The following is a 21572-nucleotide window of genomic DNA, read 5'->3' as shown; positions in this document are numbered from 1 at the left end:
GAAGTGCCCAATAGACAACAGACAAAAAAAAGTACCTTTCACACAAGAAATGCAGCTTAAAGTGCTTTACAACAGGGATAAAAACATAAAGTGAATATAAAAACATATACAAGCATAACATTTATATAAAAGCAGGGGAACTAGATAAAACAGTAAAAAGAAGTAAAGATAAAATGCAATAAAAGAAGAGAAACAAATGTAAGAAATAAATAGATAAAATGTTTAGTAACAGTCACACAAGTGAGGTTCTATCCCCTAAAACGAAATGTAGGTTCCACTGCCTTAATAAAATGCTGAAGGACTTTGTACCACTGAGTCCCTTGCCTTGAAAATATTTAAGACTTCACTTGCCTTGAAAATATTGAAGACTTGGCTTTATTAACATATTTAAGACTTGATATTAAACCTCACAGGTTCTGGGCACAAGTGAGGACGAGATGCGGTGAGACAAAGCGCAGATACAGGGTGGCGGGGTACATGACACTTTTAGTGGCCTCCGGTCTGTTGCTGGAAAGCATCGATTTGATCGTCATCCTCCATTGCCAACTGTGCAGGTGTGTCCGTCTCCTTGATTGGCTGTCCGTCGAACCTGAACCGGATCCGTGTCATGGTCAATCCCTGTCTTTCACAGTAGGCCTTCATCAGCTTGCTGAGCGGCGTGTGTCTCTTGACCTTGAAACGGACCACAGACCCGTCCTGTCCCGCCACCTTCAGGTTGATGTGGTCGTTGTTCTTCATCTTCACTCCCTCCTTCCCCTGCAGTGAATCTTTGAGCGACTGGGCCTGCTTCTCCAGCATCCTCTTTCCATGCAGCTTTTTTAGTTCAGTCACTAAACTGCTCAAACTTGGGTTCGACGTTGCCATCTCCTGAAGTTCTTATGATATCCTCGATGTTGAAAGATGAACCTCTCCTCTCTCACTGTAGTTGCTGCTTCTCCTGTTGGGCTCCAACGGGCTCTCTGATCTCACTCCAGTCTTTCTCTCCTCTCTCACTGTAGTTGCTACTTCTCCTGTTGGGCTCCAACGGGCAGCTCTCTGATCTCACTCCAGTCTTTCTCTCCTCTCTCACTGTAGTTGCTACTTCTCCTGTTGGGCTCCAACGGGCAGCTCTCTGATCTCACTCCAGTCTTTCTCTCCTCTCTCACTGTAGTTGCTACTTCTCCTGTTGGGCTCCAACGGGCAGCTCTCTGATCTCACTCCAGTCTTTCTCTCCTCTCTCACTGTAGTTGCTACTTCTCCTGTTGGGCTCCAACGGGCAGCTCTCTGATCTCACTCCAGTCTTTCTCTCCTCTCTCACTGTAGTTGCTGCTTCTCCTGTTGGGCTCCAACGGGCTCTCTGATCTCACTACAGTCTTTCTCTCCTCTCTCACTGTAGTTGCTACTTCTCCTGTTGGGCTCCAACGGGCAGCTCTCTGATCTCACTCCAGTCTTTCTTTCCTCTCTCACTGTAGCTGCTACTTCTCCTGTTGGGCTCCAACGGGCAGCTCTCTGATCTCACTCCAGTCTTTCTCTCCTCTCTCACTGTAGTTGCTACTTCTCCTGTTGGGCTCCAACGGGCAGCTCTCTGATGTCACTCCAGTCTTTCTCTCCTCTCTCACTGTAGTTGCTACTTCTCCTGTTGGGCTCCAACGGGCTCTCTGATCTCACTCCAGTCTTTCTCTCCTCTCTCACTGTAGTTGCTACTTCTCCTGTTGGGCTCCAACGGGCTCTCTGATCTCACTCCAGTCTTTCTCTCCTCTCTCACTGTAGTTGCTACTTCTCCTGTTGGGCTCCAACGGGCAGCTCTCTGATGTCACTCCAGTCGGCAGTTGCAAGTGAAAACGCAGCAGGAGGATAAAATGGCGAAGGGCGAACGCAGATTGAATCTAAACCAACACTTTTACACTGAATCAAGACAAACTAACAAACAAAACACAACCAAACAGTCAACTAACAATGGGAGACAAGGAGGAGCATTTAAACAGACGGCAGCCCTCTGATTGGAGAATGGGCAGCCTTCTGATTGGATGGGAGTGGGATGATGAATGAGGGAATGATTGGCCAATTGACAACACCTGGATGGAGAATGATAGAGGAGAACACAGAAGGGAAGGAAACACAACAAGGACACATGTGGACGTAACAAACATATTCATATAATCTATTAGATATTCTTAATCCAGTTCTCATCAGTACTAACCTTTTTTTTATTTTTTATTTTTTTTAACCTTTATTTATACCGGTTGAAACACATTGAGCCCCACGGGCTCATTTTCAAGTGTGACCTGTTCACAGGCATACAACATCCACCACAAACAAATACATTACAAAAACCTGGCCTACATAGTGTAACAACTAAACTACAAACTACATTGTCTAAAACTAAAAATAGTCTAAAATAGTCTAAGATAATCTAAAACTAAGCTAAAACTACAAAAACCTAAAACTAGACAGCTAAAGATCTAGGGACAGGGAGGGGTCAGTAATGCATGGGCAAAAGGGAGGGTCAACTTAATAGCAAGAACAGATCATGGACTCGCACTGTATGCCTCTCAGCAAGAGCTTGAAACTGGAGAGAGGCATCAGCTGAGACAGTTTCAGACTCTGCTGTAATGAATTCCAAGAGGAAGGGGCTGCAAATGAGAACGCCCTTTTGCCTTTCATGGTCCGGACCAAGGGGATGGAGTATGTGATGATGTCCTGTGTGCGAAGGCCGTAGACGGATTGCTTGCGTGACAGGTGGTTAGAAAGGTAGGAAGGGAGCAGACCAAGGATGGATTTGTAAATGAAGATATACCAGTGAAGGGTTCGGCGGATAGAGAGAGATGACCAGTTAACCAGAGAGTATAGCACACAGTGATGTATAAGGGGTTTACAGCCTGTAATGAATCTTAACGCGCCATGGTAAACTGCATCCAGATGTTGAAGAGAGGTAGCAGAGGCATTCATGTACAAGACATCACCGTAGTCCAAGAGAGGCAGAAAGGTGGCAGCAACCAGACGTTTTCTTGCAGCAGCTGAGAAACAATACTTGTTTCTAAAGAAAAAGCTTAGCTTCAATTTTAGTTTCTTTAGAAGGTTGTCTATATGCAATTGAAAAGAGAGGCTGTCGTCCAGTTGAATGCCAAGGTATTTGTAGTTTGGTACAAGCTCAATAGGGGAACCCTGACATGAAACAATGTCAGGAAGAGCACTTGGCACCAGCTTGTTATTGGAAAAATGCATGACTTTGGTCTTCCCTGTATTCAACACCAGTCTGAGCTGAAACAGCTGGGACTGAAGGGCATCAAAAGCAGTCTGCAAAGCCTCGAAGGCACGGTTGATAGAGGATGCAAAGCAATACAAGATTGTGTCATCCGCATACAAATGAACAGCAGCATTAGAGATTAAACCTATTTCATTTATATAAATGGTGAAGAGAGTTGGCCCCAAGACCGAACCCTGTGGCACCCCATTGGAAACAGTGAGCAAGTTGGATGAGAGATCACCAAACTGCACAGACTGTTTCCGTTGTGACAGGTAGTTGGAGAACCAGCCAACAGCATGAGGGGACAGCCCAATATCAGAGAGGCGCTGGCATAAGATGGCATGATCGACGGTGTCAAAGGCTTTAGACAAGTCGATAAAAAGTGCAGCACAGAGATTCTTCTTATCCAAAGCCTCAGTAATATCATTAACCACTTTGACAGCAGCAGACACTGTGCTGTGCTGTTTCCTAAAACCAGACTGAAGGGGCGATAGGATGTTGTGTGAATCTAGGAAGTCCTTGATCTGATCGTTAATTAGTCGCTCAAGGACCTTGGCTAGGACAGAAAGCTTTGAAATTGGTCTGTAGTTGTTCAAACATTTTGGGTCACCCCCCTTCAGAAGTGGGAGCACAAAAGCGGTTTTCCAGACCTCTGGCATCACATTGTTAGAAATAGATAAATTGAAAATGTGTGATACAGGTTCTGTAATGAAATCTGCAGCAAGGCGCAGAAAGAGAGGAGGAAGATTGTCAGGACCTGCCGATTTCCTAGGGTCTAACTCTCTTAAGGCTTTCCAGACATCACTGACAGAGAAGGGGGAGAACGAGAAAGAGTGGTGCCCAGGGAGACTACCAGAGGTTTTCGACAAAGGAGGAGGAGGGGGACCGGACGGTGGGGAGTTGGCTCCTGATAAGGAATCAAACAGTAAACCGGAGGCTATAAAGTGTTTGTTGAAACAGTTAAGCATCTCCGATTTATCAAACACTGGTACTGAGTTGTCGATAATTTGGGAAGGTAGCTCAGCAGGACCGGAGTTGGCAGAGAGGGACTTAACTGTGTTCCAAAACTTTCTGGGGTCATTCAGATTATCTGTGGAACGTGAAAGATAGAAATCACTTTTTGCTGTTTTGACAGAAGCAGTGAAGTTATTTCTCACCTGCCGAAAAGAAAGCCAATCAGCTTCAGAGTCGGACTGCCTGGCAGCGGCCCAGAGCCGGTTTCTTTTGTGAAGGAGGGATGACAGCTCGCTAGAGAACCAGGGGGTGTTTCGACCTTTAACCCTGAAGCGCCGAAAGGGAGCATGCTTGTTAATAAGACAGCTAAAACTATCGTGAAAATATTCCCAGGCGAGGTCAACATCACCAATCAGGAAAATACGGTCCCAACGAACCTGCTGCAGGTCATGGAGGAAAGTTGCTCTATGAAGTTCTTTTGATCTCTCTTCTGAATGACACGGGGCTTAGAACGAGGGATTTTGCTATCCCTGATAGCTCCAATTACACAATGATCACTGAGGTCATTTGCAAAAACACTAACTGCAGTGAATTTATGCGGCCTATTAGTGATAAATAAGTCCAGAAGCGTCGATTTGTCTGGACGTTTGGGATTTAGCCGTGTGGGGCCTTCAATGATTTGGTGAATGATGATGGTGATGGTGAAATCAAAAGACAAGCAATGGGCTTTAAAGTCATCTGAAGCTATGGAGAGCCAGTTCCAGTTTAGGTCCCCTATGAGGACGATTTCATTAAAATGAAGCTGAGACAGGAGCTGCATTAAGGAGGGCAATGTATCAGGGGAGGCTGATGGGGGCCTATAGCAGCCAACAACGGTTAGGTGTTGACCTCCAGACAGATTCAAGGCTAACAATTCAAATTGCTTAGTAGCAGATGTAGAAAGCAGGACATGAGCAGCGAGAAATGATCTAACATAGATAGCCACGCCCCCGCCTCTCCGGGGACGATCAGAGCGGTAGAGATTAAACCCATCTAGAGCAACATCCCTATCTGATATGGACTTTGAGAGCCAGGTCTCAGAGACAACAATAATGTGAGCACCAGTCGATTCTGCCCATATACGTATCATATCCATTTTAGGTAAGAGACTGCGTGCATTAATGTGAATGAAACGTAACCCGTGCATATTCTTAAAATCATCTGGTGTGTTACAAATGGTAGGGTTAGCAGACATGGGGCCAGGATTTGGCTGAACATTTCCTGACATCAAAAGCAACAAAAGAACAAGAAGTCTCTTTCTCACCATGAATGGAGGGTTCAGTAGAGACTGAGAGTCCTTGGAGGCAGTGACGTCCAGGAGAGTGTCCGCAGATGAGATTGTGAAGCAGTCTTTTAGAGCAGTGAGACTGACAAGCTGCCGCCAGTTTGCAAAGACTGCGTAGCTGAGAGAGTTCGGGACACAGTGGAGTGGGGACTGGGAGAGTACACCAAAAACAAGGGTTTCACTGCACGGAATGACCAACTGTGAGAACAAGTCTTTCAAGTTGTAGGCCCGACATTTGTCATTAATAGTAGAATCCCATCCAGTTAACAAACTGAACACGACAAGAGTAAAAAACAACATTGTAGATGTAGCAGGCTTCAGCTAGCAGAGCAGAGTAGATGTAGCAGGCTTCAGCTAGCAGAGCAGAGTAGATGTAGCAGGCTTCAGCTAGCAGAGCAGAGTAGATGTAGCAGGCTTCAGCTAGCAGAGCAGAGTAGATGTAGCAGGCTTCAGCCAGCAGAGCAGAGTAGATGTAGCAGGCTTCAGCTAGCAGAGCAGAGTAGATGTAGCAGGCTTCAGCTAGCAGAGCAGAGTAGATGTAGCAGGCCTCAGCTAGCATTTACATTTACATTTTTGGCATTTAGCAGACGCCTTATTCCAAAGCGACTTACAATCAATACATTTGAATACTAAGCATGTGAATCAGCAGTCCACTATTCGTTGCAGGAAGAGTACTCTAGCTCGGGCCCGGGGCCACTGATAGAAGGAAAAACCTTCTCCCTATTATCGCCTTCTACTAAAACGTTTTTTTGTTTTTTTTTTTTTTACTGGAGAAACTGAGGAGTAGATGTAGCAGGCTTCAGCCAGCAGAGCAGAGTAGATGTAGCAGGCTTCAGTCTGCTCTGAGGGGTAGTCACGTGTGGGGAGGTACACAGAAGGTCTTCGGTTCGACGCTTTACATACAGAGTCTGCATGGAACCTGCTGAAGTTGCTCTTGTTATAAACGGGAAGCCCTTTTAAGAAATCCGCCTCCTCTCATCGAAGAGGATATCTGTTGTATTTGTATATGTGTTTCGCCCAGAATTTACATCGAGATATCCTCGATGTTGAAAGATGAACCAACCATGCTTGACAATCCCCTGCATCTTCTCCCAGACTCTGAACTGCAGGTTGCCCAGGTGTTTGGCCACGTCTATCAGCGCTCCTGAAACCTTCTCTGGGTCTGGCAGTGTAAACTGGGCTCTTTTCTTACTGGCCTTGAAGTTCTGCAGGAAGGAGATGTCTTCAGCTTTCAGCTCCTTCTCTAAGGCTGTGATTGTGTCTGAAAGTGATGATATCTGTCTGCTCAGTGCCTCAGTCTTCTTCTTCATCATCTGTCTCTTCTGCTCCTCTTCCTCTCTCAGTGCAGCCATCCTGGCCTCCTCTTCCTCTCGTAGAAACTGGTGGAGTTTCTCAAACCCCTCCTTAATCTGTCTCTCTGTGTGCTGGGCCTGGCTCTTAATGTGCTCTGATGTTTCATCACAGGTTTGTTTAACTTTGTTAAAGACCTCCAGCTTCTCCTGTAAGGGTTTCAGAGCTGTCTGGAGTTCCTCCTTATGTTCCTGTGCAGCCTCGTCTACTGGGACACAGTCATGAGATTTGTGTTTCTTTGAGGCCTGACACACCACACAGATGGGCTGTTTATCATCCAGACAGAAGAGCTTGAGTTTCTCACCGTGCAGACTGCACAGCACCTCAGACCCTGCCTCAGCTCTCTGACTTCTCTCCTGTAAGAAGGCCTCACACACGTTCTTTAGAGCTAGGTTAAAGGTAAGAGGCTCATGCTTTGAGGATCTTCTCCTACAAACTGGACATTCCCGAGATTCCTTGTGTTCCCAGTATTCCTGCAGACAGGCTTTACAGAAGCTGTGACTACAGGACAGGATGACAGGATCTTTAAAGATGTCACAGCACACAGGACAGGAGAAATCCTCCTCTGGGAGAGATGATTTAGCAGCCATTTTGTCACACAATCCCTGTCCCTCTTCTCTAACAGCCTCTAAATATTACTTTAACTTTTGACAAAGTTCTCCTGCTTTTAAACCAACACTTTTACACTGAATCAAGACAAACTAACAAACAAAACACAACCAAACAGTCAACTAACAATGGGAGACAAGGAGGAGCATTTAAACAGACGGGCAGCCCTCTGATTGGAGAATTGTTACGTTCTATGTTCGCTAGGGAGAAGAAGAAGTAACAAAATATTACAGGTGTTATGTAATAAGGATATTTATTAACAGCCACAATGTGCATTCATTTATTTAACAATTGATTACATTTCCATAAAATAATTATGTACATCTTAAATAAAATATCAAACAAGTCAACATTCTTCTTCTCCTCTTCATTGTCTTCAATCTTAAACACAGGAATGAAACAACACATAAAGGCCAACTTGGAAGGAGGCTAGCAGGCAAGAAGTAATTTAATTGCTTAGGCACACTTTAGCTAACAGGCATAACGTCAGAACAAACTGCTTTCCCTGCAAAGTCATCTGCCCTTCTTAGAAATCCAGCATTTTCTGTTGTTTTGACCCACTACCAGACTGCTTTCTGTGCCTGGAACACAAGGCACAAGAGAGGCAGTTCTAACTCCCCAGACAGCCAGCGAGCAAAGGCAAGCCTCAAGAATGAATATGAAACTCCTTAAGCAGCCAGAGTGGAGGAGAAAGAAGGGGTATCTCCGTCGCTCTCCCCCTCTTCCTCCGCAGCGTCTCCACTCAGCATCTGCCGGGGCACCCAGCTGAACGGCACCCAGCTGAACGGGGCGCGAGCCTCTAAATATTACTTTAACTTTTGACAAAGTCCTCCTGCTTTTAAACCAACACTTTTACACTGAATCAAGACAAACTAACAAACAAAACTCAACCAAACAGTCAACTAACAATGGGAGACAAGGAGGAGCATTTAAACAGACGGGCAGCCCTCTGATTGGAGAATGGGCAGCCTTCTGATTGGATGGGAGTGGGATGATGAATGAGGGAATGATTGGCCAATTGACAACACCTGGATGGAGAATGATAGAGGAGAACACAGAAGGGAAGGAAACACAACAAGGACACATGTGGACGTAACAGACAAGGCGTAACTGGCTAGACAAGTCAATTAGGAAACCCCTTAAGCAGCTCACAGACGGTCTGGAGTTTAAACAACTTCTAGATGGCCCAACTAGAATAACTGCATCCTCCCAGACACAGATAGACCTGATCTTCAGCAACAAGCCTGAAAGAGTAGTCAAGACATATAATTTCATTACTGGTCTTTCTGATCATAACCTGACACTACTGTCCAGAAAATTGACTAAGAATCGTTTTAAACATCCATTTAATCCAGTTGAGCAATTAAGGATCCCCCACAAGGAAATGGATAACTTTGAAAGAGCAGTACAACAGATTGGTTGGAATAACATCCTCACTGGGAACAGCGTAGAGGTAGACTCCAAGACACTAGCAATCAAACTACAAAGTCTAGTCAACACATTTACTCAAAAAGTGAAAGGAAAGAAAAAAAACAACTCCCTTCCCTGGTTCAACACCGAGATAGTTAACCTGATAAAAGAAAGAGACTTTGCTTTGAAGAGAGCTTTGGAGAATAAGCCACAGCTAGTCAGTGACAGGCATAGGTTTACCTCCCTCCGGAACAAGGTTACCAAAATGATCAGAAAGGCTAAAGCTAATTTCTTCATTACTATCATCAAAGAGGCAAAGGGAAACACCAAACGGATCTGGGAACAAATCCAAAATGTCATGGGAACCAACCACAGGCCTAGGAAACAGATACAGCTGAAACTGAATGACAACTTAACACAAGATCCAGCCCAAATAGCTGTAGCTTTTAACACATATTTCATTGACTCTGTAAAAGAGATCGCACAGAATTTTCCTCAAATAACCAACAATAATGTTGAACTTGATGAAACCAAGCCCTCTTTCAGCATTCAGCCCATCTCGGCACACAAAACCCAAGTCATAATTTCATCTCTCAAACTCTCAACAGCGAAGGATATCTATGGAATGGACACGACAATGCTGAAATCTCTGAAAGAACACCTAGTCCACCCCATTACACAAATTATCAACCAATCAATACTTGAGGAAACAGTCCCTAGTACCTGGAAAACAGCTATTGTTTCTCCCATCTTCAAGTCAGGTGACCCCCAGGATGTTGGTAACTATAGGCCAATCAGTATTTTACCCATTATCTCCAAGGTCACTGAGAAGTGGGTTACAGAGCAGCTCGTTCACTTTTTAAGCAATAGCCCATTTCCCCTTCATCCAATGCAGTTTGGCTTTAGGACCCTACACTCTACAGAAACGGCCAACTGCTACTTCCTAGAAAAGGTCAAAGGTATGGTTGATAGAGGAGGTGTTGTAGGTGCTGTGTTTTTAGATCTCCGCAAAGCCTTCGACACAGTCAATCACCAGGTCCTTATCACCAAGCTGTCTGCCTTTAACTTCTTGCCATCAGCCCTTAAATGGTTGGACTCATATCTCAGTGACAGAAATCAGCTAGTCCAGATAAACAATCAGCGCTCACCTACCATCATGTCTTGCACCGGGGTACCACAAGGCTCTATACTTGGCCCACTCTTGTTTAGCCTATATATCAACGACCTACCATCTGTCTGCCCAGAAGTGCATGTACAAATGTATGCTGATGACACTGTTTTGTATGTGCATGACAAGAACAAACACCTGGCAGCTGCCAAACTTAGCTCTGCTATGGAAAAGGTCACCAAATGGCTCAACAGCTCTTGCCTCCAGCTCAATGTTAATAAAACTGTAGGAATGTTCTTCTCCAAACAACACAATATGACCACGGCAAACATAACCATTTCAGGGCAAAACATTAGTATAGTTCCGTCGTTCAAATATTTAGGGATCATCATTGATTCAAACCTGACTTTCAAAGAGCACATCAAGAAAGTGTCTGGTAGGGTGAAGTTTGGCCTGGCAAACTTCAGGTACATCAGAAGCTCACTGACCATGAGTGCTGCCAGACTATACATGGACGCATCAATTATGTCGCACCTCACATATTGTTTGACAAGCTGGGGCCATGCATACAGCACTTCCCTAAAGCCATTAGCCACCCTATACAAGCGGACCCTTAAGGTCATGGACCAGAAGCCAAACAGCACACACTACTGTACCATCCTAGACAAATGTAAATACCTTAGCTGGGAAGACACCATCAAATACAAAAACATCTGTCTCATCCATAAAATTCTGCATAACAAAGCTCCTCCCCCGCTTAACTCTTTCATAAACCAGCGTGACCACAGCTTACGGCCCACCAGAAGCACCTCTCGTGGCGACCTTATAGTTCCATTCAGGAAAAGCACCTTCAGTAAGCAATCCTTCTCAGTGATAGCAATAGAAAACTGGAACTCACTACCCAACCAACTCAAAGACATACATACTTACTCCACCTTCACAACACACATGAAAGCCTGGCTGACACAGAACTATACTTGTCCTCATTAATCCCTCTCTGTGCTGCCTCCCCATAATGCCTTTTTTTGTATGTTTTGTTTTGTTTAATGTTTAACTGTTTAACTGTTTGTAAGTGCTTAATGTTGTGTGGCCTGTAATTGTCCTGTGGCTTCTATGTGCTTGAAATGTCGCTGCCCCCATAAGTGTGTATGTGGTGTTTGTTGTAGCCCCTTCAATCACCTCAGCTTGCTTACGTGTGTTTTTTGTCAAGTGTGATGTTGGGGTACCCTGTCTCAGCCACGTGTTCTTAGAATTTTTAAATGTTTTATTTTAACTAATGACGTTACTTTTCAGGATGCCATGTTGCAACTGGCCGGGGACTTCAGCTGGAAATTAGCCGACTAGGCTAACGCTGCCTTTTTTACTATATTTTATATGGTTCATGTATTAGGATTGTCCTCGATATAATAAACTAATAAACTAAACTAAACTAAACTAAACAAACATATTCATATAATCTTTTAGATATTCTTAATCCAGTTCTCATCAGTACTAACCATGCTTGACAATCCTCTGCATCTTCTCCCAGACTCTGAACTGCAGGTTGCCCAGGTGTTTGGCCACGTCTATCAGCGCTCCTGAAACCTTCTCTGGGTCTGGCAGTGTAAACTGGGCTCTTTTCTTACTGGCCTTGAAGTTCTGCAGGAAGGAGATGTCTTCAGCTTTCAGCTCCTTCTCTAAGGCTGTGATTGTGTCTGAAAGTGATGATATCTGTCTGCTCAGTGCCTCAGTCTTCTTCTTCATCATCTGACTCTTCTGCTCCTCTTCCTCTCTCAGTGCAGCCATCCTGGCCTCCTCTTCCTCTCGTAGAAACTGGTGGAGTTTCTCAAACCCCTCCTTAATCTGTCTCTCTGTGTGCTGGGCCTGGCTCTTAATGTGCTCTGATGTTTCATCACAGGTTTGTTTAACTTTGTTAAAGACCTCCAGCTTCTCCTGTAAGGGTTTCAGAGCTGTCTGGAGTTCCTCCTTATGTTCCTGTGCAGCCTCGTCTACTGGGACACAGTCATGAGATTTGTGTTTCTTTGAGGCCTGACACACCACACAGATGGGCTGTTTATCATCCAGACAGAAGAGCTTGAGTTTCTCACCGTGCAGACTGCACAGCACCTCAGACCCTGCCTCAGCTCTCTGACTTCTCTCCTGTAAGAAGGCCTCACACACGTTCTTTAGAGCTAGGTTAAAGGTAAGAGGCTCATGCTTTGAGGATCTTCTCCTACAAACTGGACATTCCCGAGATTCCTTGTGTTCCCAGTATTCCTGCAGACAGGCTTTACAGAAGCTGTGACTACAGGACAGGATGACAGGATCTTTAAAGATGTCACAGCACACAGGACAGGAGAAATCCTCCTCTGCACAGCAAAATCACTAGTGTTAAATTAACACCCACAGTGTTAATTTTAACACCAGCAAAGTGTGTATATGCATCCACTTTATTGAGTGTTAAAGTAACACTTTTGATGGTGTTAAACATTTTACACCAAATTTTTGTTGATTCAACACCAAATTTGTGTTGATTCAACACCACATTTTTGTTGATTAAACACCAAATTTGTGTTGATTCAACACCAAATTTTTGTTGATTTAACACCAAATTTGCTGTGATTCAACACTCCACAATGTAACAATTAACACCAAAAATGTTGTATTCACACTACACTGGTGTTGGGTGTTAAAATACAGTGTTAAGAACAACCCTGTGTAGTGTGGATACAACAAAACAGTTTTCCCACTTAGCCTAAATACATACAAGAGAAATTGCAGAAATGGTTGTTAAGTCATCTTTATTGACCCAGCCATGTACTTTGTACATGAAATAATAAAATTGCACATTCCATAAAAATAAAAGTTCTGCACTTGGGATCAGACAAAACTGCAATAGGGCACAATGTATGTCCTCTCATCATTCTCAGTTGAAAACTGCCTGTCATACGGTCTATAATACACCAACTGAGACACACTAATGACAGTGAACACATCATCCACCTCACCAATACTGAAAGCATTCAAGTGATCGTCAAAATACATCGTAATGACCTTAGTGGTCAAAAACAATGCTTCTTCATCCTTAATAATGACATTGACAATCTTATTGAAAATAGGCATTTCATTTTCAACAGTGTGAGTGCAAACATACATTCCAATGTGGTACTCTGTTCCATAATTTTTCACCCAGGAAGTAGTGGGGACACTAGATGCATTCAAAGTTACACAAGCCTCCAAGACCTCACCGCCCTCTAGCTCACTAATTAATACATACTTAAGGGGACCAAATGTAAATCTTTGGAAATAAAATTCTCCCAATGAAAAGCCAATTGATTCTGATGTTTCTTTACTAGTGTTTTGGTTATGTTTTTAAAGTTCTTCACAGACCTCTTAAAGAAATTGTGTTTCCCCTCGAACCTCATACACCACATGTGTATAAGTGGACCTATTTTCCTGATACATCTGGGATAATGAATCATCAGATGATGCTTTGGGATCAGCCTCTTATCTGTAAATACAGATTTGAACAGTTTGTGATGGTCAGAAATTAAGTGCTTCAAAAAATAAGTCATTCCTTTTGTTATGATAGGTGAAAATACAATGTTAACGATCTGAATCAAAAGTAGAATCACGTTCCAAAAACTGCTGTCCTGGTCAACTAGATCTCCAAAAATCAAGGGAGTATTACGCAGGAGGCACCATGACTGAATGGCATTGAGACCAAGGTCGTTGCTACCATCGTCAACTTTGAGTGTACTAGGTCTGTTCTTTCTCTCACTGTATCCATAGTTAAAGCTCTGAATCCTTTCTGAAATTGAATGTACAGTACAAACAGAATCCTTCACTAAGTACTGAAAAACCAGCTTCAACTCATACTGTACAACACCTTCTAGTAGGTCATGCATAATATCCACTGCAAAATTGTCAGAGCAATGGAAAAACTGCAGTTCATTGAGAGGACAGGTTTTCTTAACGCCAAATGAGTGGACTAGAGAAGGGTTTTGTGCCATAGCTTCACAATGTTCTGAATAGAGCTCCCTTGTGCGAAGAGTTAAATCTGGGTCATCCTCAATAAAGACTGACTGCAAGCTTGCTTTGTCGGTTAAACAAAATCGGCAACAGTAAGTTGCACTGAACGACTCAACCATGCCAAAAAGGCCATGTATAGCCAAATTATCACCAGTAACCTGAATAACAGACCCCTTCAACGGTGTATCTGAAAAGGGCGTCTGGAGTCCCTGTGTCTCTAAAACGTTTAAGTCTCTCACAAGAGGCTGTAGGATTGGACCAAACCCATACTTCTTCAAGTCCTCTGAATGGAAAAGTGCCACAAGGTGAATGTTCATTAAAACAGAATTTAGCTTGGGTGGTACATTTCTTAAAATGAAATAAATACAACCGAGTTTGTGTATTCCTTTTTTAGATCCGAGCGGATTGGCTGTTTCGAAATCATCGTAATATAGCTGAATCTGAAGCGCATGTTCTTGCTGTGCAAATAATGAATGATTTCGGAAGTATGAACCATCATTAATGTCTTTGAAAATGCCATCTTGATGAAGCTTTACTTCCTGAAAACAGTTGCAGAGTTCCTGGTTGGTAAACATTGACTCAAGTTCCCAAAATGGGTACATACATACATTTGTCATTGACTGGAATTTGACTGTATAGACCTGTTCTATCTTTGCGGACATCATAACGCACACCGAGAACATGTTCCTTGGGCTCAACAATTTTCCATTTATTTTCAAAATATCTTTGCCTCTTAGTTTCAGTATTGAGGAGTGAGAATGGATTTTCAAGCTGCTCAAAACAGTTTCTAACTTTATCTAGGGCGTGTTCAGTTACTTCAGATGAAAGGCACTTAAGAACGGCCTCCTGTGCTTGAACATGGACATCTTTGACAAGCTCCTCCATTGAACTAGCTAAACATTGCAGAGTACTTTCAGGGACTCCAGATGCTTGTACTTGAGCCATAATAGAGCTACACATATCCAATAACTGCCTTTTTTCAATAGGAGCTGCATTTGGCAGTGAATGACCAACTACGTCAACATTTGTAGTGGTATCAGTAGGAGTAGTAACAGCAGGAGTATCAACAGAGTCAAAATGATCAGTAGATCCAGAGGCTACACAGTCTCCATGTACTCTCAATAAATGTTTCTTGAATCCACAATAAGTGTAAAAAACAGATGAACACCCATGTTCACCGCATTTTAAACGCAACGTACGGCCTGGGTACAAAGCATGAGTAAACTTCAAATGTTGGAACAAAGCTGAACTAGTGCTGTGCTCTAACTTACAAATGTAGCATGTAAACATCTTTCAATGTTCTCCCTAAACCTCAATGTTGTGAAGTCGCACCCTGATTTCTTTGACTCTTGGACTCTCCTTGGCAGTTCCCACATCAATGCCATACACGGTAGTTTGAAAGAAGGTGAAGAAGCTGGTCAAGGCCTCGTCGTAGGACACAGCAAACACAAAGTGTGCCTTAAACAGTTCGTCAAAGGCAGCCACAGATGTTTGTACCATGCACGGAATGGCCTTCTGGTCCAGGACGATGTAAAACTTCTGGATACTGCTCAGCTTTTCTCCGACCGCGAGGAGAAAGGGCTGTGTTGATCCAACTTTGCTGAGGAACGCGTCAATGCTCGTCCCGACCTATAGAGCGATGAAGAAGAAATTGTTCTTGTGTTTGTGTGTGCTCACACCCAAGAGACAGAAAACATTGTCCACCTTCCCTGGACAGGCATCATCTCAAAATTACATGCATGTATGTTAAAGGTAGTTTTTTGGCGTATGGAGGGCTGGCGTAAGCTCTTAGCATGGATGATCATGTCTATTCAACCATTTAGAAGTACATTAAAACTGAAGCAGCACTCTGCTTGGTTAAAAAAAAACATTTTAAATGATCAATCTGGTACAATATTGCTCTCTTCCTAGAATTACAATGAATAAAATATACAGTACCAAATTGTTTATCTATCCCCCAGAGATACTCTAGGCAGACCTAGAGTATCAAATCAGAGGTTAAATCAACAATCATTCTTCATCCACGTGTAGAACATGTACCTTCACAAACTTGATCACATGACCAGCAGCATCACTGGCACTGACTTTTCCAGTCTTCCTTCCTTTTGCAGTTGGAGGCAAGAGATGAACAAGCAGGAGGAGCGCTGCCACGTGACGTCACTGTCCCATCCTAGTGGATTAGAAGGGCCACACCCACATCCCATGAGTACAGTCAAAGCTCATAGGTGCAGATGAGGACTGGTAAACAAACACCCACATTAAATGTACACTTACCAGAATCATTTGATTCCTCCTGAGCAGTCAAAAGATCGTCCACATGAGTACCAGGGCGAAGGTCTTTGCATGCAGTAAAGACCCTAGATTTGTAGAAGGTTGGCCATTTCTCGATAAACTTGCGGGATATGTCTTCTCCAAAGATCATTCTGAAGTCTTGGTCAATCTAGCACACAGAAACAATGTCCAAACATTACGCACAATTCATGACATGTAATTATTAGTACATCTAGCTAGTCTCCATTGTGCTCACCAAGCCTGGTGTATCCAAGAATCGGGAGAAGTGATCTAGGACGAGTGCAGACTGGTCTTGATCGTGTAGCATACTCTGTCGGTGCTTGAACGTTGCCTTCATTTTCTCCTTGACAACTGATTGGTCGGCTGAATGCTTCATCATGGATATTGCTTCTCTGCATTCATCACCTGACAGCTGTGCGGGTGTAGATGTCTCACGCTGACTCTTGGGGCCATCTTGATGAGAAGACTTGGAGCTCCTCCGGGTTTCTTTGGAGGCACTTCTCATGTTGCGCTGCACTGTTTTCAATCTGTAGCCCAGGTAACCCTGTCCACTGGCAAGATCATAGAACTGTTCCGGTAAAACAAGGCAACATCAGACCAAAAATATGAATATATCTTTCAATATATCTATTTTTTTCGTTTTTGTCTCAATGTGTTAACAATGTGTGCTACACAGGGAAGAAAGGTGTGAAATGATTTTTGTTTTGAAATTCTAAAGTTAGTCCAAAAATGTAGACCTGAGCTAAATGTGATGAGGACAACAATATCCCCTGCCAAATTAGTAGAGAAAGGATCTAGTCCTTATTGGATACTTAAAATCCATCAAAGCAAAAATGGGAAAATCCTAGAGTTCAGCAGAACTCCTCTCAGTGTAGTTCATTGTGAAGCTATGGGTGTGTCTGTATCAGGATCCTGATACCAAGTTAGGAATTCTTAACATACTAATTAAATTAGGTTCCTGCTATATACTGTAACTCACATAACCAGTTGGTGAAGACAGATCCTTCAAATTGGGGAAAAGGGTGACTATTCCAAGGGCATAGGTAACACGGACATTGACCGGTGGGACTTTCCTGCAATATAGCGAGAGAGATAACAAGGTCAGTTTGAAATACAGTTCAAGCTATTTTTAACGGTGTAAACGGTTGAGAAGAGGATGGATGAGTTTAACATAACCAAAATTTGTTAGTATTTCAGTTAAGGAAGTAGAGTATATTGTATTGGTCACTTACCCATGAGTCTCGACCGTATCTGCCACCAAGATGTTTACGAGTTTCCTTCTTGTTTGATCAGAAAGGCTTTTGGTTTTGTTGTACTCTTTGAATACATCCTCACCCCCTGGTTTTTGGTGCAAAGCTACGTAGACCGTCTGCAATACAGATATCACATGTAAACCTACCACACATTTTGAAAATGACTGACATCAACCAGCAACCTATGAACTCACATCTTTTGCCACCTTGCTGTCAGGTGGTCCTTCTACCAGTTTCCTTTTCCATGTTTTGGTGCTCTCTAAAATTACAGTGGAGCTACTTGACGTGGATTTGGCGGCACTTGATGCGGAGCACGATGACTGAAATGAGGAAGACATCCCTTCATCTGAGCAGAAGGAGGTCTCAGAGATCTCATTCTCACCTAAAAGGACAAGGGAGGCAAAACAATAACTTCAGTTGCATAATATTCCATTTGAGGTATATTTAGCATTGTGGCAACAAGAGCGGTGAAATAAGTACGAGCTTCAACTAGTTGTCGACTTTGGGGGTTAAAAAGTGTACCGTAATTTCCGGACTATAAAGCGCACCTGAATATAAGCCACACCAGCTAAATTTAGGGTAAAACCAATTGTGTACATATACAAGCCGCACTGGACTATAAGCCGCAGGTGTTTTAATGTTTAATTACCATATGTAAGGGTTTGGGTGATTGTTTGAGGGGCCAGAGTCATCGCTGCCAGCAAAACGTCGCTCGCGGCATGTCAGGACAGCCTGATTGAAATGAATGCATTCTAATCACTTTCACTCGCTCGCGTCGCTGTATGTCAGGATGGGGGGCCGTCCAACCGCTAAACAATACTAGAAGTTTGTTCACACCCCTAGTTCATTTGAGTGGTTTGGAATATACCCGTGATAAAATCGCAACGCTGCATATGAGGACAGTTTCGCACATGATTTTGTTGCCGGTTCGCTCGCTCTGTATGTCAGAATGAGGTGTAAGGTGGTGGACCGGTAAAATCCATAGATTTAGAACGCCCCCTTGTGGCCGTTAGCTGTAAAAATCCATAGATTAGCCGCACCATTGTATAGGCCGCAGGGTTCAAGGCATGGGAAAAAGTAGCGGCTTATAGTCCGGAAATTACGGTAATTGGAGGGATCAGAAGGCTACTGCAAAGCAGCGCAGGTCAAAGCCTCTCGAGTCACATCCATCTTCTAATCATGCCAAAATCCATTACATTAATACCTGGCCAAAATCAGCAAAACCACTGTATCTACAGTATATATCTCGGTGGCGAGGAAATAGGCTCCCTTAATTCCTGATAAAAGGACTATGTTTGCACAAAATGTTACCCATGTTGGCTGGGTATTAACATTCGTTGAATACTAAAATACTGTGAACACAGTTATTGTCGTTTCTCTTCCTACTCACAAAATGTAAAGTCGCTTTGGATAAAACTGTCAGCTTAAGGCCCTGAATGTAAAATGTACAATGGAGAGGGGCGTTCCTGTTTCTTACCAGAGTGTTCCAAAGTACCAGAGTGCTCCTCAGTGAACACCTTGAAAGATACTGCAGCACCCCTCACTAGCTCATCGAAGATGGCAGCTTCCACATCAACTCCTGAGGAGTCCTTCAGGTTCACATCAGTTCCATGTGGAAGGCTGAATTTCACTGAAACTGAGAGCAAAAACACTTACTCATGTTATGATAGCTATATATATATATATATATATTATATAGGCCTACATGCAATGCATCATGTGACATTCAAATGCTCCATAAAGCATTGACTCTCTTTACTGTTCTCATTCTTTTAGCCGTCTTCCCATTAGCTTGATGTGTAAAAGAGTGGGCAGCCCCTACCTTCTTGAATGAATTGGAAGTAATCGTAGCAGTCATCCATCATTGGTACTCGTACCCATTTCAGGGCTCCCTCGCACTCTACGTGAACCAACATTTTCTCCAAGGGACCTGTGCAAAACATTGCTGCTTATTTCATTTTCTGAGCTATCTAATTCTACATCTGTCTCATTCAGCAGCTATAGCTAAATAGTGCTGCCAAGTCAAATACTGTCCGGGCGATGTCGGAATATCACTGTTCCTCATCGCAGTGGCGGCAAGCTACCCAGCTATCGTTACCTTGATAGTAAACTAGCTAACGTTAGCCAAAGTTTCCCAGCGCAAGAGGATTCCGATTCCATCACCGTGAAACAATTTGGCATGGCAGCGTCAACTCTAACAAGCTAAAGCCCCCCACGCTTGCTAAACTTTCTCAAACTAAGTTTCATACCACACAAATACACTGTTTTCGACACAAGCATATATAATATAACGAATTAACAAAAATGATAACATACATGTCGATGAAATTCAGTGCGCAGCAATACAACCATTCTTAGGTAACGTTAAGCTAGCAGACGGCCAAACATACCTTTGCTGGTTTGTGGATGGTTACTTGATGGCCGACCAGAATGTACCATTAGAAAGGAAATAACAGTTAGTGCTACTTAAATGTATACAAAATAAATACAATTACTGTAACTGTCATAGTAAAGATGTAATAATAATGTTCTTATTTTCTTACTGTAAAAAGATTCTTTATAGAAATGTATATGTTATTGTTGTACAATTATTGTTTATTTTGTTTATCTAAACTTGTACGTGTTGACGTCACCTCACTGTTCACGTACTGTGGTCTCGCGATGAGACGGGATGTATATATATTGACGGAGGCTGAACGTGTAAGGGTTTTTCCGTCACTGTCATGAAGACAGTTTGATGTTTAAGACGGTATATAACTATTCTAGCTACTCCTGAGGTTCTGAATAGAAGGCGCACACGGTATGTCGTTGTTTTGTTTGTCACTGTTTGACTGTGCATTTTTATTTGAAGTAATTTCTCACATGTATGTGATGTCGGAACGCCGTGCTGGCTGGTTTCAATGTGTAATTGGTGCTTTGTTTCACATTGCAGTTTTTCACGGTGTTTGTGTGTACGGTGTGCACACAAAAATAAAGAACATCAGTATCAGAATCGTGGGTTGCTTGTCTATCAGAAGAATACCAAACTGGAGCAGTTATAGTGAAAAACGTAACGTCGCATGGCATGGAGTGAAAACGTGGCCAAGCCTAGGACGAGTGAAAGAATCATCTCAACAGCCATGGACTGAGCACCGAGGCTCGCCAGCGTTCCTGCCAGGATAGAGCAAGACCTGCGTCCCTGAAAGACTCCATCGCCGCATTCCACGTGGAAGACCTGCCTACATATCCCAGGGTTCCCAGCGTTCGTTGACGTGACTGTTTGCGTCATTTGAAGAATAAAAGACTGCCATTGCCAAGGACAGCCACAAGGAGGCAGTATTTCAACACCCTTGGACATTTCCCTTGGACATTTCAACACCCTTGGACAATTCATTACACCTTTGGGATACCAGGTCAGAAAGAATGTATCTTTTGAGTTTGGAAACAAAGTCTCTTCTCTATTTGATGTTATACTAATAATACATGTAGAAAATGTAATTATTGCATATTGATAATTCTGTAAGTTGATCAGAGAAATGTGTAACTTGTTTGATAATTGATAGTGTGCATTTCCCTAATGGTTCTATAGTTTGCCTTGTCATTTGGGATTGAAATAATATAGTTTCAAAGTAGTTAAGCTAAAATGGACCAGAGTATATCAGAAATGTGTACACTAGAGCAAATAATGCTGTCTCTAGAAATTGAAAAGGCACAATTAGAGGAGAGATTAGATACCGAAATCGACGACTCAGAAATACAAACAATTAAAGATTGCATAAGGGAAATTGATGCAGATTTAGAAACAAATAAAGAAGGGCTCCAGGAGCTATCATCTGAATCTGAATCAGAGCTGAGGCGATCAGAAAGGGAAAGACGCCCAACAGAGAAAATGCTTGAGTTTAAAAAGAATGAGATCGCAAACAAAGAAAGAAAGTTTATGCGCACATATGTAAACTTCAAAGCAGAGGTTCAACTCGTGAGATCTAAACTAAAGGAAGAACGCTCTAAAATTGAGTTAAGTGAAATGATCACAGCCGTAGTCAAATATGAGTCAGA

At 43.0% G+C, this 21572-nt stretch overlaps 2 protein-coding genes across 2 annotated transcripts; both read right to left on the bottom strand.

Moving 5' to 3' along the window:
• Positions 1 to 4010: 4010 nt before the first annotated feature.
• On the bottom strand, positions 4011 to 7444 carry LOC308174224 (E3 ubiquitin-protein ligase TRIM35-like; the record flags this gene model as incomplete). Its single annotated transcript, XM_080549306.1, has 2 exons — positions 4011 to 4030; positions 6568 to 7444. 2 exons carry the CDS (start codon positions 7442 to 7444, stop codon positions 4011 to 4013), a joined length of 897 nt encoding a protein of 298 aa, XP_080405432.1.
• A 4028-nt stretch (positions 7445 to 11472) lies between these two features.
• LOC308174223 (E3 ubiquitin-protein ligase TRIM35-like) lies at positions 11473 to 19453 on the bottom strand (the record flags this gene model as incomplete). Its single annotated transcript, XM_080549305.1, has 5 exons — positions 11473 to 12329; positions 15348 to 15621; positions 17732 to 17919; positions 19015 to 19167; positions 19360 to 19453. 5 exons carry the CDS (start codon positions 19451 to 19453, stop codon positions 11473 to 11475), a joined length of 1566 nt encoding a protein of 521 aa, XP_080405431.1.
• Positions 19454 to 21572: the final 2119 nt, after the last annotated feature.

Source organism: Nansenia antarctica (genome assembly GCF_963989245.1).
Source record: "Nansenia antarctica genome assembly, chromosome: 19".
NCBI classification, from domain to species: Eukaryota; Metazoa; Chordata; class Actinopteri; order Argentiniformes; family Microstomatidae; genus Nansenia; species Nansenia antarctica.
This window is presented reverse-complemented; position numbering and strand designations above follow the sequence as displayed.